The sequence below is a fragment of the Lepidochelys kempii genome, chromosome 6, assembly GCF_965140285.1.
Source record: "Lepidochelys kempii isolate rLepKem1 chromosome 6, rLepKem1.hap1, whole genome shotgun sequence".
Lineage (NCBI taxonomy): Eukaryota > Metazoa > Chordata > Testudines > Cheloniidae > Lepidochelys > Lepidochelys kempii.
This window is the reverse complement of record NC_136385.1, coordinates 123353020-123379697: the sequence shown is the minus strand read 5'-3', so window position 1 is coordinate 123379697 and position 26678 is coordinate 123353020. Positions and strand designations below refer to the sequence as shown.

Below are 26678 nucleotides of genomic sequence, written 5' to 3'. Positions count from 1 at the left end.
AGGGAAGTAACAACAATAGAACCACTGATATGTGTGGTTAGATGTTGATAGATGTTTGGCTGCATGTGTGTGTTCCCTCTGTGTGCCGCCCCAGGCCTGCGCAGACAGCTGGAAGGCAGAGCTCAAATGAACCACCCAATGACTACAAGATTTGTTAAGGGACAAAGGCACCCAGCCAGGTTTATTGTCGATGAAGCACAGTACTAGTATCCCACAGACTCTACCAGACCACTAATACATGTATGTCCATAACAGTGGACCGCCTCAGTGAATGGCAGAACTTTCACTCTAGACCATTCCTCTCTAGACCAGACAAAGATACTTTCTTTGAGATACATTTTTATACCCCAACACAAGTTAGTACTGCCAATTTTTTTTTCATTTTTGTCCTTTAATAGTGTTACATGGGATTTTGTGGGTAAGCGTGAATGGGGCTGGCAGAGTAAAGATAGGTGTGGTCACAGGGTGTATTGGGACATTGCTGAACAAAAGCAGAGTTAAGGTTGCATGGGCAACCTTAATTCTCCATTTCCTGGTTTTCAGAAGTTTGAGTTTTGCTCAATTCAGTGTTGTGCAATGGGATGACATACCATCCAGCAATCTTAACTCTACATTAACACAGCTTTTTATCATTGAATACATCTGTGCTTACATCAGATTTTCATGTTAGGGTTGCACTTGAGCTTTAACATTCTTAAGAACTGGTAGAAAATGTCCTCCAGAAATCTATTTCCTCTTTTAAAAATACCCCATTATTGCACTGCGACACTGATAAACACATAAGTGACAGAGCACTGAAAAACAGATGAGCTCGTACTAGTCATTAAACTACAGACAGCTCCCAAAGTTATGCATGCTCCTGATGACACTTCTTCCATTATGTTAAGGCGTGAGTGGAGTTATGTCTCCTAAAGCAGATATGAGGGTTTCTGTTGCATTAGAATTATAATGAATGAGGGTATGCCAAATAGAAGGCAAAATTGGCCAGTGTTATGTGCTGGTGTTGTGTGTGGATGTTCTTACTAGGTGAAATTTACCCCTCTCTTTGGGGTGAATTTCACCCAGTATAAATAGCCAATCATAATGACACACCTTTAAAATTATAGGAAGGTAGCCACCATCTGAAATCCGTGGCTCTCCAAAGATAACCACTACAATCAAAATTCTTTTGTGGAGCTATAGCTGGTGTATATGTGTCTGTGTAGGAGACTCTAAATTCCAGGCTCAACAGAAAGGAAAGCATTTTAATTTCCAGTGTTAGAAAGTATCAGAGTAAAAATGAGTTGTAGTCTGCTTCTGTACAGGTTACAATTGTTTAGAATAAATCAATACATTTGAAATTTGTCATGATTGGCATCAAAGAACTCTGGACTACAAGAAAAACAGCAAACATTTCCCCCATAGATAAGTGTATGTCAGACATAATCATTTTGATTCATTAATGTTACCTATCTTTCCCTCCTATAAAACATGTGACAAGGGCTGATTATTCCACATATTCCTATTGGTGTGCAGTGTTTCCATATGCTTGCAACCCAACTATCGCTAAACTAATCAGCACTGTCTAGGATAAATTGCATTTCCACCCATTATAGCTTAATTGTTGACAGATGGGAACACAAGAGGGAAATATGTGGAATCATTCAGAGGACAGATGTATAGCCCAGTGCCAGGTTAATTGTTCCATCCCATTAAACCATTGACTTTTGTCTATACCTAATAAAGCTTTCACAATATTTTCCTATTCATGGTGGTTAAGTGAGATCTGGAAAGCGTTCACAGAGGTATTTATTTTAAAACATAGAACCCAAGTAAAACAGTCGTTAGTCATTAGCTACCTTTACTATTTACATTGTTGTCTTCTCAAAATTAATCTCTTTTTTTGGTTTAATTTTAACATTTGATTTGATTTTGTTTCAGTTTGCTTTGTAGGGGTTTTGTCATGAAATCACTGTACGTAGTCTGAACTTTTGGGACAGTGTCAGTTATTTTCTCATGGTTGAAGCAGGCAGAGATGCAAAAATTCATAGATTATAAAGCCAGAAGGAACCATTGTGACAATCTAGTCCACCTCATTACATGGCAGTTACATGCATGGATAGAGGGGATAAGGAAGTACAAGCCTACAGTTAAGACTCTGAACTGGAACTCAGGATATCTGGATTCAAATCTAGTCTCCGCTACAGACTTTCTGACCCTGGCCAAGCCACTTAGGCTGGGAATTTGAAAAGAGCCTAAGGGAGTTAAAGACCCAAATCCCAATGAAATACAGTTGGCGGTGGGTATCTAACTCCCCTAGACTTCTATGAAAATCCCAACCATAATATTTCTCTATATGAGTCCACATCTGTAAAATAGGAATTGTAATACTGAGCTACCTAACAAGGATGCTGTGAGCTAAATTCATTGTTTGTGAGTTGCTCAGCATTACAACGATGGGGCTGTCTAAGTATATAGACAATAAATGTCCTAATTTGAAGGATAAAAGAGGTTGAAAATTGTGGGAAAGGAATGTGGGTTTAGGATCAATTATCTTTATTTACTGTTTGTTGCTAGGTTCTTTATAGACAGATGGTGGCAACAGGCCTAACTGTGCCCTGATATCTTTATAAATCAGGAGTAGTTCTAATGAAGTCAACGAAGTTATGCTGGTATAAGTGCAGTCAGAATCCAACCAAAGGTCACTTGCAGATCTTGTGCTAATTAGATGACATACTGACAGAAGGATGGCGAGGTCACAGTGTGACTGAATGGCAAGGTAAGGCAGGAGTTTTGTTAGTTCCACAATTCCTCTTGCGCCTGTGCTTAGGTACACGTAAATTTCAATAGGACAAAAGGGTGAGGATGTGCCAGGCTAGGGCCTATGAGCTACCTTGAAGATGTTTCTCCCCCAAAGAGGCTCTTAAAAGAGAAGGTGGCAGAGCAAAGGTAATAAGGTGAGCAGGGGGACGAGACAAGAGGAGGGAGTAATTCTCCTGAGAGTTGGGTCATCTGATCCTACAATCCAAACTCACACAAAACTCCTGCCAAAATCAATAGGCATTTTGCCTGTCTCAGGAGTGTACGACTAATGTTACCCTTTATTTCTTGTTCAGTGGCATTCCCCTATGTACCCCCATCTTAGCTGCGTTAAAACAGCTGCATGATAAATAATTTCAGTTCCAGTATATTGTTGTATATTCCCCTGAATTTCTCATTATATCTTTCCACAAAACAGATGCACCTTCACAATGGTGGCCCTTCGAGACCTGCAAAGATAAATGGGTTTAGTCATATCCGTATCTGCAGTGTTCCTTTGTATTTCTTCATACTTGCACAAACTATTTACTTCACAAAAGAAGTAATTCTTAACAGCATCAGGCTATCCATCCAGTGGGTTTAAAGCATAATCAGAGAGCTGAGTTTTTTCAATGCATGACTCCAGTCCCATCCAGATCGTTTGCAGTTAGAATTCCTTATCAAAGAACTCATCAAACAGAGGGATTCTCTCTGTCTTGGTTCTCACTAGTGCAGGTTTGTGACCCAGCTTTCTCTCTTCTCTTTTCCAGTCATCTGAATCAGTGCTAGAGCTGTCCCAGAATAGATCTCTTGGATCCTGATGCTTTACGAACCACATTTCCACTTTACTGCTCTGACTGGGATAGGATTCAGCCATCTCGTGTGGCTCCAAGAATTCTCCATCCCATGTATTTCCTAAAAACAAGAAAACCATCTTCTTAATTATTCTGGGTTGCACACCCAATTGCAGAGGGGTTATCAAGGACTTACTGAGGGTTGGTGGAATCACATCAGAGGAACCCAGGGCCCAATTCCAAAATGTGTGCAGATCAAACTATTATTTTTCTTTTCTCTCCTTATGTAAAAAAGATTCTCAGACTGTAAGTGTTAGATGCCGTAGCATATAGGAAAAGGATAATGTCCCTTTAAATAGTTTATGAGCCTTCTAATGGTGCTCACCATGTTTTATGTTCAAGAAGCCAACAGAAACCAGCTAATGTGGCCATCTGTATGTAGTTAGGTTCTGAATGTTCATAAATATTTAGTAAAAATGATTATTTGAATAGAAATGTGCCCATTGTGCTTTCTTCATATTGTTGTTGTGTAAAGAGCACAAGGCACAACAGATACATTCTGGAATAACTCCAGTACTAGAATGCCATGTTTATTATTAGAGCTGGTTGAAGAATAGATTTTTTTGGTTCATTGGCAACTTTGAAAAATTTTAACAAAATGTTTCAGGTCAGACTGAAAACAAATTTTTTTAAAAAATGTTGGTGAATTCAAACATTGACTTTTTTTTATTCCAGACAATGAAACCTTTTGTCTCAACAAAATCAAAACGTTTCATTTTGATTTCAACCATTTTCAATTGTTTTTTGGATTTTTAAAAAATAAAATTAAAGGAAAATTTGAAATAAAAAGTCCTTTTGAACCGAAAAATCAAAAAGTTGAAAATGACCAAATGAAATGGTCTGATGTTGCCAGACTATTTTAAATGAACAATTCAGCAAATGGACATGAATTTACAAAATATTTCAAGGTCACTGAATCTGCATTTTTCGCTGAAAAGTTTTGACCAAAAAATGTCACCCACCTCTATTTATTATGCTGTTTCCACATTTTAAACCAAATATTGTTTTTATATTTAGTGATAAAGGGGGGAGATTTTATACTTTTATGTACAACCTTTGTTCAGTCTCAGAACCTTTTTCCATAAGTGGTGTGAACTGGCCCCAAAAGCTGTGGAGCACGATGGCCCTGATCTAACAAGATAGTTATGTACATGCTTAACTTCATGCACATGACTAGCTGCAATGAAGTCAAGCCCAAGTTCCTATATACTTTGCAGGCTCAGGCCAGAGTGCTGAACACCAGGCAGGGTTGAGCTCTATATTTTTAGGTGCATAATTATTAAATATATGGTGTGATAAGAGGCAGCATGGTTTAGTAATGGTTTAGCTAAGGGCCATGGGGCTTTTAGCTCATGCAGTAGAGGCTCATGCATTTCGCTCCCGAAGTCCCAGGTTCGCTCCTGTTTGCCGACGAACAGAGTCCGTCGGTGTTACACCTGATTCACATCTCACACTTGTATATCTACATTAACTTCATTGAAGTTACTCTGGATTTATGCCATTGACAAGTGAGATCTGAATCAGGCCCTTGAGTACTTTGAAAAAAACATAAACAGAGTTAAAGGTCTCAGAGAAGCAGTTCAGAATGAGTTCTTCATCAAATGAATGAGAGGGAGAGGAGCCTGCTCCACTGCGAATTTGTATTAATTGCTAGGGCTGTCCCATATGTATAGCGTAATCGACGGCTGACTACAATGCATCCTGACAGGCAGGCCATGGCGGAGTCACTGCTATATTGAGTTCTACCAAGGGACACATGTACATGGAATGAGCAGAGCCATCCGCACAAACTCTTCATCAAAAGGAATCAGACTCTCCTCAGTCTCAAAGGCCTCTCTGTGGAACAGCATCACTTCAGGGTTTGCTGTCCTTGGCTGACTCCAGCCCTTCAGTCGCAAGGGCTTAGTTCAAGGTATTCCATCAGGAGGCAGGTTGCACTCTCCTAGCTATCCGAATTTCAGCTTGTGTTATTTTTAGCACACTCTCTGAGCAATGTGGTCCTGGCATGACCTGTGAATGCAGTGATCTTTGTTCCACATTAATATGCCTATACAGTAGAATGTGCCTTGCGTGACCATCCAACCAATCAGTAAAAACTAGGCATCTACTAGAGACAGCCTGTAATTAAAGGTTTAACCAAAGTGTACCAGAAACCACAGGGTGCACTTTAAAGGGTTTCTTTAGGACAATAAAGCTATCTTTATTAGACAGCTATCTAATTAAAATATCTTTTGCCAGCAGTATTCAGCCGCGAGTCCCCTTCCGCTCTGGTCCGGCAGGACTCCTGAGTCTTTGGGGTTCTTCCCCTAGAGATAGTGGGCCTGAATCTGATCTCAGATTCACACTCACTTTCATCCAGGGCATGAGGCTAAGGTGAAATTCAGCCCTATGCAGATGGCCAGCAGAAGCCTGTGCTGAGGGCTCACATAGGATGGAAAGTGGAGCCTGGACCTTGGCACTCCAACTCTACAGACAGAGCCATTCATCCACGGAGACCCTCACGCACCTACACACCAAAAACTATACCCATCTGTGATGGGGTACCTACCCCACACCGGCATAGATGGGGTTTCTCATGCCCTGTCCCAGAAGAAGCAATGGAGGGGAATCCTCCAAGGGACCCAGAGAGGCTGCGTGAAACACAGCCAATCAGGAGGGAATTGCAGGGAGACATGCAGGCCCAGCAGGCTCAGATAAAAGGGAGCTGCAGAGCAAAGTAGGATCAGTTGCTGCTAGGAGCCCAGGGAGTAAGGACTGCACCCCTGGAGGACTGAGAGAACTAGAAGCACCTTGGACAGAGCAGTGACTGGCTCCTAGGACTGAGCAGCTGAGGGCCCTGAGGTGAGGGTGAAGAAGGTGCTGGGGCCATGGGGAAGTGGACCAGGAAAACAGAGCCACATTGACAGAGGTTACAGAGGAGCTGCAAGAGGCTGCTATTTACAAAATCCCTGGGTTAGGGCCTGGAGTAGTGGCTGGGCAGGGCCAGGTTTTCTCCACCCCCCCGCCACTCTCGCCACCGGAAAAGTGGCTGGGCAATAGGACAGTGATATGCACTTTACCCCCTCCCTTTCTCTTCTTCCCCCCTCCCCCCCCCCCGGAAGGCAGAAACAGAGATGATGACCTAGCTGGAGGGCTGAATCGCAAAGAGGATGCTGCGGTTCTGGGAGCCGAGGGAGGAGCCGTAGGTGGGAGCAGAGACAGAGCGCTGGTGGGCAGATGTGAGTGTTGGACTCGAGCTAATCCCCAGCATGACCAGGAGGAGGCACCTGTCTAGCGATGAGGACTGCGCCCCGTGACACCATCCCATTGCTAAGGAGACGTGAGTACAAACTGGACAGACTTGTTTGAAATGTGGACAACTATGATGTTGAAAACATAAGCAGAATTTCTGGGAGCCCCCTTTTTTTTTTGTTATGCCCACAATGTTTTCCTAGAAGTCTAACTTATCGCTGCTTTTGCTCCTTTCTCTTCCCCAGCAAGGCTAAGGAAGCAAAATCATTACATGTTACTGTGACGTTGCACTCTATATGATTTTATGAAAATATGCTAATGAGTGTGAATATAATGTAACTGGAATATGCTCCATGCAAAAGGTCTCTTGTAAGGTATCATTACAAAGCTTATAATCTACTGAGTGTGCTCATCCTATTTGTACGAATGGATCATTCTTGTATCTGAAACTAGAAATACGAAATATAACTCTGAGGTCCTATTGTAATTATGCAAAGTATGGGCCATTGATGGTGGTTTGGAATCTTGATGGCTCCCATTAACCAGGACAATTGACTGTAGATGGCTCTGTTGACTTGCAAGCCTTCCTGTGAGTCAGGCCAGGAAGAATGAAGGCTTGGGGTCTCACAAGACATGTGACCATGTCATCTGGTACCGGAATCCATCTTAAACCTGGTGCTTTTCCATTTAGATCGAACCTGTCACAGTTACACTGCATCAGCGAGAGAATCCAGAGACCTAGCAAAGAGCAACTGTTTGGTACTTGTATTATCGCAGAGCCTACGAGCCCTAGGCATGGCCCCAGACTGCATTGTGCTAGGTGCTGCACAAATGCAACAAAGAGACAGATGCTGCCCCAAAGAGATTACCATATAGACAGCCAGAGGCTGCGGGAAGGGGTAGGACACACAATGTGAACAATGTGATGGCAGCAAATGTCATGTCAGTTCCATGGGGGGTTTTCTCTCATTTTGTTTCCTTTATCTGCATATATTTAGGAGAGGATCAGCTAAATGGACAGAAAAGGGAAGGGAGAGGAGACAGTGAAGGGAAGTGGGTGAGGGGGACAGGGCAGGGAAGAGGAGGGTAAGAGGGGCAGGTGTGGGGTGACACAGAGGACGAGGGGGAAGGTTGAAGCAAACAGCCAGTCAGCATAGGGCAGAGAAAGTTCAGAGAACTGGAAAAGCCTGCCCCAAACAGGTACAGGATCAGGCCCCTTGTCTGTCTCCTCCTTTTTGCATTTATTTTCTCAAAGGGCCCTGGGCTGGAGCTCAGAGAAGAGGGAGAACATGAGAACGGCCGTACTGGGTCAGACCAAAGGTCCATCTAGCCCAGTATCCTGTCTTCCGACAGTGGCCAGTGCCAGGTGCCCCAGAGGGAATGAACAGAACAGGGAATCATCAAGTGATCCATCCCTTGTCGCCCATTCCCAGCTTCTGGCAGAGGCTAGGGACACCATCCCTGCCCATCCTGTCTAATAGCCATTGATAGACCGATCCTCCATGAATTTATCTAGTTCTTTTTTGAACCCAAAAAAGTTGCTGGAGGACCTGGGCTCCCCACCAGCCACTGGAAAAGGGAGTGCAAAGATCCCAGGGACCAGAGGTGAAACAAATGCTGTTTCAGAACTCCGGCCGAAGACTTGGCTTGAGACTGTTTGTTGGACTTTCGGTTACCCTGAAGGGGCTACGGGGAAGCTATAAGTGACCTGGCTGGAGGCGGGGGGAGGGGGAAGGAGAGCCTGCTATACCAAGTTCCACAACAAGGGAGTGAACAAGCCTTGAGTCCCCTCTTCTACACGCAGTAGTTCTCAAACTTTTTTTTTTCGCGGGCCACTTGAAAATTGCTGAGGGTCTTGGACTACTTAATGATCTTTCCAAATGTTGTTTGTACCATTGCTAATTATTGTAAAGCGTTTTGGATAAAAGCATTCTATGAAAAAAAAGTTAATAATAATTAACATTTTTTTGGTCTGCAAATAAAAGCACACAACTCATATTTTAATATCCGTAGTCTTACCTTTCTAATGCGATGGATGTGCTGTCTCTCCCCCACCGTGGCAGCCCCCGAGCTGGGACTGGGAAAGAGATGGATCTCTCCCCTCCCACAGCAGCCTCCGAGCTGGGACTGGGAAAGAGGTGGGTCTCTCCCCTCCCACGGCAGCCCCCGAGCTGGGGCTGGGAAGGAGGTGGGTCTCTCCCCTGCCACGGCAGCCACAGAGCTGAGGCAGGAAGGAGGGCCATCTCTCCATGGCAGCCACAGCCCTGAAGCTGGGGAAAGTCGCCTCTTTCTCTGGCCGCCTCAGCCCTGCACATCCCAAATTCCCCCACCTCCTCTTCTCACTCCACTGCCCCCTCCCACCTAACCCCTGTTCCCCCCCAAGGCCACCACCCCACCTTACATATGCAATCTTCTCCAGGCTCCTGCACGGCTCCACTAATTAGGTGGGTGGCCCGTCATTCTCTCGTGTGCAGCCGCCCAGACACGCACCTTAGAGGAAACTATCCACGGACCACCTGAATGGAGCTTGTGGACCACTGGTGGTCCATGGACCACAGTTTGAGAAACTCTGTTCTACAGTATGCTAATTATTGCAACCATACAGGAGTTTTACATAGTGCAGGTCCATGTACTGGCGCCAGGGATGAACTCGGCCCAGTGCCATGCAGGGAAATCAGTCCTTTTCTATTATGGTGGGCAGGTATTTTGCTTTGTTTTTCCTGATATAAATGTCTGTGTGTTACAATGAAGAAACAGCCATAGTAACTCAAGTTGGTGGCCAAATTAACTGGGCATGTCTTAATTAGTCACTGGTAACTCTTAGAAAGTAAACACTCTAATACCGCCTAAGAGTCATGCACTCTACAGAGATAGATACCAATCCCACAGTGTCAGTACCGAGAGACGTAGGGCCCAGTCCCTGGCTCTGGCCAAGCTGGAGTCAGCGCGGGACCCAAGAGGAGGGGGCAGAGCGGGCTGCATGCTGGTTTTGCACTTTCTGATCCCTTGGAGGTGATGCTGACTGGTATTCCCCCGCCTGTTCACACGTTAGAGTAGTTCTGAGGCTCCTCTAACATGTAGCAGCTTGTTACGGGTCCCCAGGGGCAGTGCTGAGGACCACTGGAACACAGCAGGACTCCAGTGATTCCCCATGAATGCCCACCACATACCAATATGGCAGAGGTTCGGGGTGCAGGGGAAGGGGGAACAGAATCTCCGCTGCCCAGTTAGGGTAACTTTATGGCCCCTTCATATCGCCAGAGTGGCAGAAAGGGGCAATGGAGCTGAAGATTTGCTCCAGAGTATTTTGGATCCTTACTGTGGAACGTTTTTGTAAAGGGAGACAGACAGCGTGGGGTCACAGTCAGGCTGCTTTTCCTCACATATGTGAAAGAGGAGGCCAGGCAGAGAACTAAATAGGTCCTAAACTTGGGCCCAGAGTTGTGGTTGCTTTTACCTATTTAGAAGCCATTAACTAAGAAGGTTCAGAGGTTCCTCCCTATGAGGCTCCCTGACTTATTGCAATGCTGCCATATTTAATTCTGCTTCCTGGAGGCCCTTCTGAACTCCATCTTTACAACATGTAGGGTGCATTCCAGGAGACTGAACAGTTGCAGGGGTTTAGGGCCCCCAGTCACTGGCTTGCATAAAGTGAAACTTCCAAACATCAAATAAGTTTACATCTCATGGGAAAATGACTCTACTTACCATGGTCTCCATTAAAAGTTTGATCATGCTCAACGGGGACAAGGTCTTCACCTTCAGAGCAATTGTTTCTCTGAAGATTTTTGAGGACTTTCTTAGCCTTGAGCTCCCTTGTTTTTTGTTTGTTGATTTTTTCCTCCCTGTGGAGACTTTTCTGCAGTTCCTCCTGGCTTTGTAAATGATTCATCTGTATGAGCAATAGAGGAGTAAATAGGTAACTCGTTTTCCAAGGGTTTAACATCTAAACTCAGCATTCCTTTAGGCTTATGGCCTAATTCTGCAAACAAATAGGCACTTGAATAATTTTACGAGCTCAAATACAAGTTTGCAGAATCGGGCCCTGTCAGATTGCAAATATGGCTGAGTTCTTAGTGTAATGGGTTCCCCCCTGGGGGGCCATCTGGAACTGGGGTATCACTGAGCTCACTGACCCACCAGCCTGAGGGGGTGGGGAACCCGTCACACTCAGGTCATCCACAGACAGTGGTCAAATATTTCAAATCAGGAATAATTGCTCAGCTTTTCCAGGAAATAACAGATATTAGATTCAACTGTTATCTGAGACCATCTGAATAAAAATACTAAGATCTGTGCTTCCTTCCCCCGCCCCCCCATACTGATATTCTTGGCCTCATTCCCACCACGTAAATTACGAAAAATACAGAAAACCAAGCTCTTGTCTAGCACCTTTCTTCTGAAGGTCTTGAAATGCTTTACAAACTCTCATTATCCCCATTTTACAGATGGGAAACTGAAAGCATGTGCCCAAGGTCATCCAGCAGAGCTAGGAAAAAAACCCAGGTCTCCTTACTCTGTCCAGTGCTCTGCCCACTGAGAAACACTGTCTCTCATAAGGCATGACTCTGCCTTGAGGAGAGGGAGGAAAAGGGTATTTAAAACAACATCCACCAGGCAGGACTGAACGTGGGATCTCCAGCACTTCATATGCCATTATCACTTGAGCCACTGGAATAACTCTAGCAGCTGCTACCACAGTGGGCCCTCAAGGGGACAACTAGTGGGGGCATAATACACGTAAGCCAGCATGCTCCCTACTGGCAGAGGGACACAGTGTAAGTTCTGAGATGAACACAAGGCTTCTGTTCTCCAAAGCATCAACAGATACACATACTGAAGGTCAAATAATTGGTTACATCAATCCAGTCCCACTGGAGTCAATGGATGACACGATAACAGAGGAGAACGTGGCCCAGAGAACTGCTCTTCAGGCACCATGGATGGTTTCTAAGGCAAGGTACCAGCTCCCACTGTCTCTGTGATTCAGTACATGGCTTGGATGTCATCAGAAAATCATTCATTTCACTTTTCCAGTTGAGTAGTGGGTGGCACAATGGCAACCACTACACAGGGAGGAAATTCAAATACAAAGGTGAGGACAAAGGAGCAGCCACAAGAGAGACAATGAAGACAAAGGCTGGTAATATAGAACCCAGCCAGGTAGAGAAATGAGTCTGAGCATCTCCCTTCCTGATCTGAATCCAGATGCAACAGCAGCTGGACCACCAGACCTACAGGCTGAGTTCACCCAAGCATGGATTTTATCATTCCAGTTCCCTCTTTCAAACATCTTCAAAATCCAACAAGATTGCGGCTTTACCTCTTCTCGCTTGCGGTTCATTTCTAACATCTGCAGCTTGTGTAAGTGCTGTCGTCTTCCAGACGTATATTTTGCAGTTTGCACTCGCTTCTCCAGCTCCTTGCACAGTATTTAAAAAAAAAATGCAATGCTTGAAACAAACTCACTGGCTCACAGCTATAAAATCCAACCCCATTCCCCTCAATGCATGAAGAGGCCGCTTACCAGATACAGAGGTCTGTTGCCAACTCTGTCAATGTTATTGCAAGTCTCTCAATATTTGGTGTTTTTCTTAAAGCTCCAACTCTTGGGATCAGGTAATTACTTAAAAATCTCAGTTTACATTAAAAAAAAACAACAACAACCCCAAACCGTTTCTGGCCCTCCTGGTTGCAGAGAAGTTTAAAAATGTGACTCCCAAATTGGCCAACAGCTGGTGAAAAATTAGAAGAGCCCCCAGATTACGGACTTTTAAATAATGAGATTTTTAAAATCTCATGTTGGGGGGGCATGGCTCATCATTTGTGAGTGACTGGGGTTGAGAATACTGCATTCTCCCTGTTCTCCTCTTGCTCTGCTAGATAACTATCACTAGCGGTTGTGCTATGGTTCTGATTTTTACGGAGTATATTAAGCGGAAAGCTGCACCTCCCACGAGGCACATTCCTGAATGCTCACCTGGAGACAGCCAATTTTTTTCAAAGATTCTGGGCATCGGAAGCACTCACTAAAGTCGATTAGCAAAAAGCCCATTGAGCGGTTAAAACGAAAGGAACGCTACAGCTGTAAAACCCTGTGCAATCTCACTCTAGCACTGTGAGGACAATTACCACACACAGAGAATGTGGTTTGCCTGCTGGGGGAAGCCAGGTGCTGAAAGCACTTCTGAACATCAGGCCCTAACATCCAGACCACCTGAATGCTTCTGATGTCTAACTCCTGACGAAATCAATGGGAGTGAGGCACCTAAGTACCTCTGAGGATCTGAGCCTCAAGTGGGGCTCCATATTAGTGAATGTCGTTTTGACCCCTTGGCTTACTGATGCTACACTGCAATTGCTTTAGCTAGATCCCATCTGCCAGGCTGCTCAAAATTAAAGATGAGGGAGGTTGCAATCTCTTATTTTGCACCAGTAAGAGGCCTTACTACTGCCCCCAGAGTCCAAAGGAAGTTAACTTTTGACTTCGATGTAACCAGGATCCAGCCCTAAATGGAACGCTCTGGCCCCAGACAACTTCCCAAAAGAGCTGGTCAAACTTTTTTCACATGTCAAATTTCTGCCCTCCTCCCCTTCCCTCCCATATACACATTGTTGCAGCCAGTCTGCTCACCAGTGCAGCTCTTGGCTAGCCGAAGCTGAGAACACCTGGGATAAACAACCACATGGTCTGTTCTCACTTGCATGGTTGCAACCATGTTGGCTTTGATGGGGTTATGTGAGCATAATAGAGAAGACTATTTGGCCTTAAAATGAGACCTCTCATAAGTGGCTAGCGAGAGAGAGGGGCACAGCACGCCTGGTGGGAAGTGGCTGACTATGGACTTGATCTAAAGCCCATTGAAGTCAGTGGAAGACTCGCACTGACTTCAGTGAGCTTTAGACCAAGCCCTGTAAATGATCAAAGCACATGTCTGGAAAACTGCGGGCTACTTGAATTTCCCAGCATGCTGTGCAAGGTAATGGTGCAACTGTGCCAGTTTTACCTGTATTGTGGGAACACCCACCTTTGCTTTTTGGGCTGCTGCCCCTTCCTGCTGGCTGAGGAGCTTTTCAGAAGTGATTACTTGCGGAAGGTCAGTGGGTTCCAGCTTCTGCAAGTCCAATATTTCTAACAGTCAGCGTTCCTCATGCCATGCGATCGTAAAACATAAAAGCCAGACATTAACTCTTAGGCCCCATTGCCCCTAGGCCGTGGGGCCTAGGGGCACTGGGGGGATAGGTGAGAGGCCAGGGGATGCAGTTAGGGCCTGGGGGGATGGGTGTGGAGCATCCTTAATAAAGAATCCAAGATCTCTTTGGATCTCAGCATCTGTTGGCATTTATTCATGGAGGGCCATAGTGTGAGTTGACAGAACTGAGGAGAAACACCTGAGTTTGTGTTAAAGCAACACAATCTAAACTTTAAAGATGTGTGCTTCTTTTCCGATGGATTGTTCTTATTACCATGTGTTTGTATCACAGTAGCGCCTATTGGTGCCTTAGTACTCTAGATGTTGTACTTACACACAGCAAGAGACAATCCCTGCCTCAAAGAGCTTACAGTTGAAACAGATGTAGGGCTTCAAGGGAAACTGAGGCATGGAGTGGTGAAGTGACTTGCCCAAGGTGATGCAGCAGATCAGTGGCAGAGCCAAGAATAGATGCCTACTCTCCTGAATCCTAGTCTATGGCCCTATCTGCTAGGCCATGCTGTCACAGTTCAGGGCTCCTCCACTTATACTCCCCTCCGTGTTCCACTCTAGGCTCCTAGCTATAACGTCTCTTGGGCAGAGACCTACCCCTCTCTCCCTCCTGACCAGGGTTATACCAGGCTGCATGGTTCCCTGCCTACACTGTGATATCCCCAGCAAGCCAGATGGCTTAGACACTCTGTGTTGCGCTTTTCTTTTTCTTCAGAGGCTATTAACAGTGTTATTGCCCCCTGCTAGGAGTTTCCACACAGCTCTTTCTAAGCAAGCACATTTATTCTTAAGGGGTAAACACTACAGCAAAAACATTAAAAACAGAGTTCCTATATGAATGCTAACATCTTACCTGAGGTCACCCATCAGTCTCATGGGGCCTCAGGAGGCCAAGGTCCTTCCAACCCCTCCTAGGAAGGTTTGGGGCCCCTGCTGGACAGAAGTTCCTGTCCATTGAAAAAATGGCCATAGAGTTCATTTCAACTCAGGCTATTTATCCCAAAGTCCTTTCTTTGTCTGTTGGTCTCTGGAGAATCCAGATTGAACCAGTTTACGTGAGCCTCTCCAAGTGGTGGTAGCTCTCTGGAGGTGTCACAAACTGAGTGAATTTGCCTAATTACCCCCAACATCTTCTTAGCTCTTGGTGGGTTATGGCAACCCTCCCCCATAGAATTAGACAATCCTTGCCCCACAATGACACACAGCCTTAATACAGGAAGATCTCCCAGTGATATGGTGGGAAATTACCATATCCATCACACACGCTGCTTCTCTTCTAATGTTTATGTTCAGTAGGACCTTATTCAGTGGGACTTCTCATGGTGTAAGGTATTATTTGAGGTGAGGGAGGGACGCAAAATCAGGATCATTTTATTCACATGAAAGCACACTTTTTATTTCTTAATAATGCTGACCAGAAAATTTCTCCATGACTTCTTTTTCCCCATCAAAATGTCTATTGATGGAAAATTTCCAAGCAACTGTAGTCTCGGCTCTTTTATTAAAGCTAAGTACCATACAGTTGTGTTTGAACCGATAGCTGCCATCAAGGTTAAAAACTTCAGAGCACTTTACAGACAGCTGAGTTTGGAGTTTCTTTTTAAGGAATTAAGATACCTGCTTAAAATGGGCAAAACTGCAGAGGAGTAATAGAGGAATCTCTAGTACCTGTTTGTGGCATTGAGGTTCCCAATCCTGCTCCCATAAAAGCCAGTAGGCATCTTGTCAATGCCGTCAATGGGAAGAAGAGTGGACTCATACTTAATGCTGGACATTAACTTCCAGGTGTACTAACATGCCCTAATCTGTGACTGTACTTTAGCCAGATATAATGAATCAGTGCAAGGACTTCTTGATTTGCAAAGAAATAAAGGTAGTAACTTAGTCATAAAAAGGTTATCACTTAAAGCACACAGGAAAATTCAGAGTTGAGTCCTTGTTGCTTTTTTCACTGGCATTGTTAGGTTGGATGGAGCCAAAACAAAAACAACCCACTACAAAGACACTCAGGACCCAATTCCAAGCCCACAGCAGTCAATGGGAAAATCTTCATTGTTTTGGATGGGCTTCAGATCAGCCTTGAAGACCTGATTGTAATGGTCATTTCTTCTTCCAGTAATATTCCTCCTACTCTTGGTAGTTCATCCTAGAACCAGTGGCAATGCTGCTATAAACCTCTGAGCCTCCTATGGTATATGGCAGAGGTCCTTTCTGTGACTCTTATGCTGTTCCTGACGTGCGTCAATGGGACCCTTTAAGGCCTGGGGCCAGAGAGATTAAAGCCACCATGTGTATTCATGACACTAATTATGCACATGCTTAAATATTGCCCAACGCGGGGATGAACTGAAACATGTGCTTAAGTGCATTTCTGAATTGGGGCCTGAGGCCAAGCTGAGAGTTAGGTACCTTGAAGGATCTGGGCCTACGATGACTTACCAATGATCACAAAGAGCCAGGAATTGAGCCCAGGTCTCCTAAATCTCAAGCCAGTGCCTTAACCACAGGGCAATCCTGCCTCTCACAAATTTGTCCTAATAAAAAAGTGTCCTGTGGCTTTTTTTCTTGCCCACCCCTCGTGTCTCCATTTACACTATTTTCTTTAGTGCCTGAAAAACTAATCTGAAGTTGTACTAATTTAAGAGATGACACTAGATGGCAGCAACGAACACCACAAATTACAGTATGCAGTGTAGTTGCAGCTGTGTCGGTCCGTCGCAGGATATCACCTTGCTCCCTCCCCTTGCCTCTCTAATATCTTTTATTGGGCCAACTTCTGTTGGTGAGAGAGACAAGCTTTTGAGCCACACACAGAGCTTTTCTTCAGGTCAGACCTGAAGTAGAGCTCTGTGTAGCTTGAAAGCTTGTCTCTCTCACCAACAGAAGTTGATCCAATAAAAGATATTACCTAACCCACCTTGTCTAACTACAAATTATAGTCCAGGCTGTAAATCTTTCACTAGTGCCACCATAGCAGTGAATATAATGTTACTAGCGGCAGGCAGATAAACTCACTAATCTATTAGCTGATCCTACTATGGCCAAGAGGAAGGAGAAGGTTCAGGCTTTAAAGTTCAGTTTTGCTGAGTGGAAGGAAATCTGACCTCTTCTTGCACCTTTGTAAATTTCACAGATTCTTCCTCAGGACCCAGACCACAGTTGGAATCTTCCAATACCTCTTGAAAAGGGAGAATCTTCCTGCTCCATTTTGTTATGTATTACGGAAAATGTTTGTCCAGGAAAGGACACTGCTGTTCTATTTTGATGACAGTGTCTAGTGGCATTAGAACAAGCATGGAGATGGAGGGGGGGGATAATAAAATCTCTAGGTAATAAATACTATTAACAATATTCATATGCTAACCAACGGTCATATAGTTTTTAAACTTACTGCATCAGACCCATGTTCCCAATATGGCAGCTACTTCTGAGGAAGGTGTTAAGAACCCTGCAGCAGGCAGAGGTAGCATAATCAGTGGCACTGGAACAGGGTGGGTCAGGGGGCCAGGGCCCTCCCAGTTTTGAAAGTGGTGGGCCTGACCTGTCCACTTTTCTCCAGGGCAGACCCCACCTCCTTCCTCTTCTCTTCCCCCTCAGGATCCACCCCCCAGCCAGGCCAGCAGGCAGCTGGTGGAGCTCGGCCAGGGAACCCGGGAAGTTGTGGGAGCCACATGGACCCTCCACCATTCCCACCCCCGGCTCCCTGCCCAGCCCAGGGCTGGTGGAGGTGGAGGGTCCACGACTCCACACCGGCTCCCTACAGCTGCCCACGCGGCTCTGTCGCTGACCCGGCTCCCGCCGGGGGTGGGGGCTGCTCAGAGCCACAGCCTGGCCATGGTAAGAGCCACATGGGCAGCTGTGGGGAGCCTGAGTCCCTCCACCCTGGGCAGGAGGTCCGGGGACCGGGGACACGGGCAGGGGGCTGCTTTTGGTGCCAGCCCACCGCGGCTTGTCCAGGAGCGGGGCCTTGGGGATAAGAGGAGGGGCCTCCTGGGGGAGGGGCAGAGCCTCAGAGGAAGAGGAAGGACAGGCCCCCACTCCTCAGGCCCCCCACTTTTGGGAAGGCTCTGACACCCTTGAGCATAATCTGCCCCTTACATTAAGTATCATTCTGATCCAATGGGGGGCAGGCTGTTCCACATCTGCCGTCTGTGGAGTTCTTGCACCTTCTTGCACTGAAGCACCTGGTGCTGACCACTGTCAGAGACAGGGCACTGGACAAGACGGACCGGGGGTCCCATCCAGTCTGGCAGTGCTTATGTTCCTAATTGTTCCACTCTGTAAAACCCTCTGTTAGCATTAGATGGCCGTTTAATAAGAGGCTGGATCTTGCGCTCAGGATGGGTATTTTCCCTTCTCCTTTCTCGCTGGCTCACAGTCATGGCTCTAGAGAGAGGACTGAAAGTAATCATCAGAGATATTGGCAGGGCAGGGATTTTACGGCCAAGCACAGCTGCTGCTAGGTACTCATTCAAGCCTGGCCCGTTAGAAACTGCTCAAGTAAAGCGAGGATTAGTTAGGAAAATATTATACTTCTTTAAGTCAGGGCTGGCCTTATGGGTGGGTGACCGCCCAAGGTGCCATGGTCAGGGGGGTGCTGTGGTCAAGAGGCAAGGAACGGGACAGGCCTGGAGTGTGAGGCCACAGAAGGGAGCTCAGGGCAATGGGGGAAAGGCAGTGGGGCCTAGAGGCAATGGGGGGATAGGTGAGGGGCCAGGGGAGGCAGTTGGGGCTTGGGAGACTGGGTGTGGAACCCAGGGAGTGAGCAGGGGCCAGGGGTGCCAAAATACAAGTTTGCCCAGGGTGCCGTTTTCCCTAAGACTGACCCTGTTCAAAGTCTGGTTTTCATGAGGGAGCGGGGAGGAGGGGAAGCTAAGGAAGAAAATTTATTAGGCACTTAAAGACTAAATGAATCAAATGCTCTTGGGCCATCCACAAAGCTATCTGTGGGTAGTCTGGCTCCAGAGCATGACTTGTCACTTTAAGGGAAAGCTCCTTCACAGTTTACAAGCATGCCAACCTTTGGCAGTGATGTTGCCCATAGAGTAAAGGGTGGAGTCCGCAAACAGTGCAGGACTCGAGTGGGACCTACTCCCTAACCTTGGGGGTGGCAAGGGCTAGTTGCCTGGTGCAACTTAGAGCAACCTCCAAGCTGCTCTAAATTGCACTCCATTGCCTATGAACCCAAGAGACCATTCTGGTACTTAGGGATTACCAGAGCACAGGGACACTCCAGCTACACCCACCTACTCCACTCTATCTATGGGAGAGGATGATGTGGAGCAGTTACCCCAGTTCTCTGCCAGCTGGAGATTCCCCCTAGCCAGCTCACAAAGCTCATAATCTCTGCTCTCTCCTGGGGATACAAGGTCGGTGGATCTCTAAAGCTAAAGAGCAGGATGAGCATGCTGCAGGTAGAATATTTCTATGTAAATGCTAATTGAATGGCCTGTTTCTAGATGCTTTTCTGGAAGACATGCTTTAGCCAAACCCAAATTATGGGCTCAATACCAGGGTAACTGGGTGAGATGTACAGGCGTGATACACAGAAGATCAGACCAGATGAACGAATGGTCCTTTCTGGCCTTCAAATCTATGAATAACTTGACTTACACATGCTGTCCCATTGACTTGATAATATAACTGTAATGGGATGACTCACGTGAGTAAAGCTCCATGGAGTGTTTGAGATTGAGGCCCATGTGATAAAAATAAGTGTTTTGAGTATCTCACTGTTTACCATCAAATACCAAAACCAGCATGCTCTTCAAAAGGCAAAATATTTTCCAGTTTGATATAAAGATTTAATCAAACTATCAATCTAATAACACACAGAGTCAGTGCTCAGCTATTCGATGGCAGAAATGCAGAATTTAACAGATCTTCTTAACTGTCTTCATTGGAAGCTGCACTTGGCCTGGTAGAAAACTGAATTTAACAGCAGCGCTGCACCTTCCTTACCCCCATCGAAAAGAATCTTTCACCATTAAAAGCAGTTCTAGCATTTGCACGAATCTCTAGTTAGTCAATGTGTGGAAGGCAGGAAGGATGGACCTCTAGCTAAGGCACTCGGATGGATCTGGGGAGACCTGGTTACAATGCCCAGCTCTGGCCCAGATTTCCTGTCTGACAGTAGGCAAGCTGTCCAATCGTTGGCGGCTCAGTTCCCCACCTGTAAAACAGGGCTGCCTCATGGGGTGTGATGAGGATAAAGTCCATTAAAGACCGGGCGGTGCCCAGATGCTACAACGAGGGAGACCATTTAAGAAGAGAGCTAGAAAAAAAGCACATTAGTGGGTAGCATTGGGTTTCTATTCACTCTGGCTCCTCTACTGGGAGGAGACTTGAGCTCTCACACTCTAGCAGCTCTGACGGCCCATCCAATAGAGGGCTGTGGTGCACAGACTTGCAGAAGGACAGGTAGACGGACAGACAAAGGAAGCCTATTTTTATATAGTCAGGCTGTTTGGCATTTCTTAAAAGCTGGGACTGCTTCCCTTTTACACGGTGTGAATCAGGAGTAAGGCCACTGACGTAAATGGAGTGACACGAGTGTAAATCCAACCCACTCTCTTCACAAAATACCTTCATTTAAATAATTGTGAGTGAGAAATAATGATCAGCAGAGCTATAATTTCTTACCAATATACTTCATTCTGATGGCTTTACTCTATCAGATTACAAAAAGAACAAGACATACCCGGGCATGTTTACAGTTAACATGGGATGTTCCCATTAAATCCAAGTAACTCCTTAGGTAGCTCTTTAAATTCATCTTACTTGGAGTCTTCGAGGTGGATGCTGTTTAATAATACTTGTTTCTCCCTTTTCCATCATGATGTCAAATGAAATGGGTCTGGGCACTTAAAGGAACAGAGAAGGAGAAGAAGCCAATAACAGGTTTAATACAATCTCAAATTGATCATTAACTATTAGACTTTATTACGCAAAAGCTTCATGACCTTCTAGTTATAGTGTAACATGCTCCCAAAATACAACAGCACATGGGAAAAAAATGTGTCCACCGGACACCAGAGCTGAATACCAGCAAAAAATCTTCCCTGGATACTTGCTCAAACCTGTCAATGAATTCCCTTTATCCATGCTCACGTCCTTCGCTTTCCACAGACATTCTTGCTATCAGCTATTACTGGCACCGATAAAAATGGAAAATCACATGTGGAAAACATACATTTAAGTGGACATGTTTGAGTATCTGTGCTTGACTCTACACGCAGGGAATAGAAACAAGGCCATCTGATTCACCTGGCCAGTCGCAACCAAGTTAGGACTTTATCCCACCCCCAGGGAAGGTATAGGGAATCTTCCCATTGTTTTCAGCTGGAATTAAGTCAGCCCCCACCAGTAAAAGAAAATGCTCACTGAGAAGGGTCTGTGTTCAATCCACAGAGGAAAAATCTCAAGGAGGCTTACTGATTATTCTGAAGAACAAATGCATTTGAGAAAATTGATCTGCTCACAGATATTCCATGTCTGATAGAGAGGATGAATTCTTCTGATTACAAGACTAGCTCAGCTCTACCGGACACACATACAATGTTTATTTATTGAACACAGAATTAAGCTTTATCAAGTGTTTAACAAGTAAGGAACTAGAGACATTTGCTGATCTAAATACATTTCACACTTTAGTGGAAAAAATCCCAAATACCTGACTTTTCAAGAGAAAATATTTAGCAGCCAGTAAGTATATAGGGGGAAAAGCAGCTTATAACTCAGATTGCGAAACTCTGCTGTTTAGAAACTACTGTTCTTAAGTCCATAGGGCTAGTTAGTGCCTAAACAATTTCTGATGGTGAAGTAGAAATACAAAGACAGTGAAATATTAAAATATTAGATGCCACATAAACTCAGGACTAGGACTTAGATGCAGTGGATGGGTTAGCGGAATGGGACTCAGGAGGACCTGAGTTCTGTTCCAGATCTGATATTGAGCTGACCTGCTGTATGAAGTTGGGTAAGTCATTTCGCCTTTGTCTGACCCTCATTCCACTCCCACCTTTATTAATAATTTATTTGGCTTGAGGTACATAAGAACGGCCATACTGAGTCAGACCAAAGGTCCATTTAGCCCAGTATGCTGTCTTTCAACAGTGGCCAATGCCAGGTGCTTCAGAGGGAATGAACAGAACAGGTAATCATCAAGTGATCCATCCCCTGTCACCAAGGTAGCACCTAGGAGCGCCAGTCATGAATCAGAACCTCATTGTGTTAGGCGCTGTACAAGCTCAGGACAGAAATAGGGTCCCTGCCCCCAAAGAATTTATAATCAAAGTCTATTTCGACTCTAAGCAGTTTAGGGTAGGGGCTGACTGAAAGGTCTGTACAATGCCTAGCACAACCGGGCCCTGATTTGAGATGGGACCCTGATGTATGACTGTAATACGAAGCCCCAGCCTAAATTTAAGAAATTCTACTGTTTGTTTTCTCCTTTGCTCTTCAATAACGTGCTCTTAGAAAGTTTAACTTAACACAAGCTGAAATGAATCCCCATGAATGAAATAAAACATTTTGTGTAGCAGACATCTGTTTGTTTAGACAGTGGCTCCAGCTAATTCATCATTCAAATGTGATCCGCTCTTATTAGCAAAAACAGCACATGTAATGGAATATGACACTTCCAGAGATGACTTTTTGTAAATGTACTTGCTAAATACCAAATGGTTAGCTCTTTGCTGAACGGAGTAGTTATTTAAGTGCCGCAAATGTCATGCTGCATATCCAGAGCCCGTCCGTATTCATTCCCAGACCCTTTCTGCTTTTGAAATGTCGCTGCTACCAGGGTAGCGGTACATTTCCTCTTGTGCTCTTAGCGTAACTATCTATATGTAGCATGGAAGGGGGGAAATATCCAACCCCACCAAGCCATGTTACACCAGTGTCTTCCAATGGAATTCACTGTTAGAAACACGCTAGGGCCTAATCCTGCAGCCATTTGCTCATTTGAATAATCCCACTGAAGCCAAAGGAGACGCAATTATGTAAAACCGGTAGGGTGGTTCCCTTACAGTTTGTATTACTCAGTTATTCAAAGCAATGTTTCCAGTTTCCTGCCTGTGTCCCATACTCTGGTCTAGATCCTCAGCTGGTCTAAATCAGCTGAGCTCCATGATGCTTCTCGTCTTCTTCTGTAAAGTGCAGTGAGATCTACTGATGGAAAACACTAGGTAAGAGCTTGATATTATTATTACTGCTCTGATTTACATCAGCTGAGCGCCTTGTCCAAACTGTGAATAATTCTTTGGGTTTAACCCAGGGCTGTGTGTGGATCACATAACTATAGATGCATCACAGAGATGTATAGTAACATATTAAGGGGTCGCTCCAGAAGTACGCCTCAGGACCTGTCCTGTAACTCTTCCACATCTAGTCCCATTGAAGTTAAGGTCAATGGGACGCCTTCCATGTGTAAGGATGACTCTCGCAATCAAGGGTAGCATGATCTGGGCTGTTTGAGATGTAAATAAACAATTGAGACAGTTTTCTAAAACAAGCTAAAAAAAATGATGTCCTCCCCCCACAATGCTGTAATATTCAGGAAGTGTCAGAAACAGACACATGCCTAGAATAACACCTACACATGCACACACACACAACTGCATTTGGGAACCTTTCAGCTTTCTACCATTTGTCTTAGTTCAAATGCAATGTTTTTCTGCTGAGCCATATATCTATGTGGCAACAGAAAACACGAAGAACAAATAATCAGCCAAACCAAGCACCCTAGAAAGGGCAGTTGCTTATCCATGGCCAGGTTACCTGTGGAGCATCTGCCATACAGAGTTTCTCTTAGGGGTGGAAGCTGCCTTTGAAACACTGGATTTCTCTCCTCCATGGCTGCAAATGACCATAAACTTCTCTCGTCCAGGGTGCTGTGAAGTCCACATACCGCAGCAGTGCAAAGGGAAGGAGGCACCTCCTCTTTGGTTTGCACTGGTGCCACTTTTGTCACCTTATGATGAGTCCTGGAGTAGCTGAGGCCCATTTTACTGAGTTACAACATTCAAAGAATGACAAGACTCTGTGCAGTAGTTCCTGGACTTGACCATAGCACTGATCTGTGTCTTTGGCTCCCTTTGAAGGCAAAGCCTGTTTATAAAGCTCCCAGGTTCCCTCCAGGGCAACTTTCACGGTCTGCCTGACCATACACACACACAGAGCTGATTGGGTGTCTGGTAAGCCAGTTTCCATGGCTATTTGTCCCCAAGCCTTTCCTTCCTAAATCCAGATTTGGTGAGCCCAGTTAAACATTGACCTGGGCTGGCCACTTCCTTGAGCAGATGAGAGGCTGGCTGCTATTGAATATTAAACTAATCCAAAGACGTCTGAGGTAAATACCAAATATCAGATAATGGCCTCAGGGCATCTTCCTCTCTCCCATAAATATTTACATCTTAAAACACTCTTACTAAAAGTTGCTCATTTAACCAGTGATTGGCCTTGAGAAGTTTCCCTTTGCTGCTATGACCAGCTGGTTTGTAAAAACGTTGATCTTACTCAGGAAATTTTGTCCTTGAAGTGCTAGCAGGCAGAGGAAATGGACTTAGGCACTGCCAAAGTGAGGAACCACTTATTCTTTACTCTAGAGTTATACTGTTGTATCTGACAGCGTATCTGGCCCCGTAACTTCCCTCAACTTGCATGAGTGTAACCAAAAGTAGAATTTGGCCCAAAGGGGAGAAACATAGAAGGGAATAATCCATCCTTTTTTGTCTCTAGTCATCTCTGTGCTAAACATCAGCCTACTTGGACCTTTCCACACCTCACAGTGCGAACCCACCTGGTACCTAGAATAATAATCAATCATCCATATTAACTATCAGTTTCAGAGAACACAACTTATTTGGACAGCTGGGGATCAATTACATTATAAAGACAGAGCTTGGGATACCCGAGGAGGATTGTTTGGGGGGCTAGGGTAGTATTATCAGTAAGACAGCAGCTCTTGATTAAGCAGGAAAAGGCATGGCCAGCAGCCAACAATGTATGTGTAAGGTTCCGAGCTCAATTTGTGACTATATAATGGCTTACATTCATTTAGCAGAACAACGTGTACCTGTCAATGCAGCAGGGCCTATATGCTGATTTGAGAGTAATGAAGCTCTTTCCGGACTCCTCTCTTAGGAGAGGAACATTAAAGGGACCATGGGCAAGATGTATTAAGGCATTTAGCTGCCTAAAGATGCAGCTAGGTGCCTAGTGAGGTTTCCAAAGCACTTAGATACCCAACTCCCACTGAAGTCAATGGGAGTTTGGCATATCTGAAAATCCCACTAGGTGACCATCTGCATCCTTAGGCACCTGAACACCGTGACAAATCTGGCCCGAGGTGTGTAAGTGCTTTGCTGGATCAAGGCGTTATGCTATTGCTTGGGAATGTCATGGACACCATCCCAGAAAAGTGAAGCAAACTTCACCTGCTTGGGCTCTTAGTCAAAAGGACACAGACCAAGGAGGCCCCTCTTGTAAGGTGTCGCACTTGCAGAGCTATAGTACGCAGACCTACAGAAAATGCCTAATGTCCCTGAATGCTGAGCACCTAGTTTAAGGGCCTTAGCGTAACAACTCAGTACCTGGACTACTCCCAGATCATGCACACGACTGGGGCATGAATAGTGGGGAACCAAATTCAGCTTGAGATGTGAGTCAATATTTGTGAAAAGGTTTTTTAAGAACAACGATGACGCCCCTAAAGACCCCAACCAAGATCATGGCCCCCTGGGTCAAACACAGGGTAACAGTGAGTCCCAACCCAGAAGAATTGCCAGTGTAACCAAAGAGAATATTATCACCCTCAATTTACAGATGAGGAACTGAGGCACAGAGAGATCCAGTGACCTAGCCAAGGTCACATAGGAAGTCTGTGGCAGTGCCAGGCATCAGATGCAGCTCTGTTGAGTCCTAGCTGAAGTCCCCCATTCTCTGGGGGGAAGTCCACTGAAGTCAATGAGAATTTTGCCATGCATTTCAATTGTGGACCAGGATTTTACCATGTATCACTGTTCTGAGTTTCTTGCCCAACTCTAGCTGTCATTCTGGCCTTTCCTCCTGTCCCATTTTCATCATAAAGGATTGGCAGGTTTGTTTTGGGGAGCAGAGGGACAGTTAATGAGCAGCCGACATTGTGCAGCGGACCTGTGTAATGCGATCAGATAGGAATGACATTCCTTGGCAGAACTTACTCATCCACAAAACACTTTTACTGCTCCATCTAGTTAATGTTTATTCTGCAAAGCATTTTTCACTGCTTATGACTTTTCTTCACAATCGAATGGAAATTGTTGATACAAAACATGAGGTCTCTGGTGACATGCTGCCAGATGACGCCAGGAAACAAAAAACGCAGAGCATGTTTTTTTTATTATTTTGTTTTTTTTGACAGAGCTATACCACAGCATGTGTTGTTTGGGTATGCGGATTTAGTGGGCTGTATGGGATTTGCAGATGCAACACTCACAAATGGGATTGGTATTTACAGCACCAAATATTTTTCACAGTTTGCTATATATTTATTAGGCTTGGTCAAAAATGCCAGTTTTGTTTTGGATATTAAAAACAAAACCCTAAACTTCCTGAGCGAAAAACAAAA

At 45.1% G+C, this 26678-nt stretch overlaps 1 protein-coding gene across 3 annotated transcripts in view; it reads right to left on the bottom strand.

The window, feature by feature from the left end:
* The window catches only part of CCDC198 (coiled-coil domain containing 198), a 33871-nt gene extending 9632 nt beyond the window's left edge, over positions 1–24239 (bottom strand). The window contains exons 1-6 of one of the 3 annotated variants that reach the window (XM_073350005.2): positions 23849–24232; positions 20849–20931; positions 13892–13978; positions 12187–12285; positions 10572–10755; positions 1225–3693 (exon numbers count right to left, since the gene is read on the bottom strand). In XM_073350005.2, coding sequence (XP_073206106.1) covers positions 3446–3693; positions 10572–10755; positions 12187–12285; positions 13892–13978; positions 20849–20931; positions 23849–24074 — 927 coding nt within the window. In that variant the 5' untranslated portion in view covers positions 24075–24232 and the 3' untranslated portion in view covers positions 1225–3445. Of the gene's footprint in view, positions 1–1224; positions 3694–10571; positions 10756–12186; positions 12286–13891; positions 13979–20768; positions 20932–23848 lie in introns of those variants that run through there. The other 2 variants (XM_073350006.2, XM_073350007.2) reach the window with 2 other exon arrangements.
* Positions 24240–26678: the final 2439 nt, after the last annotated feature.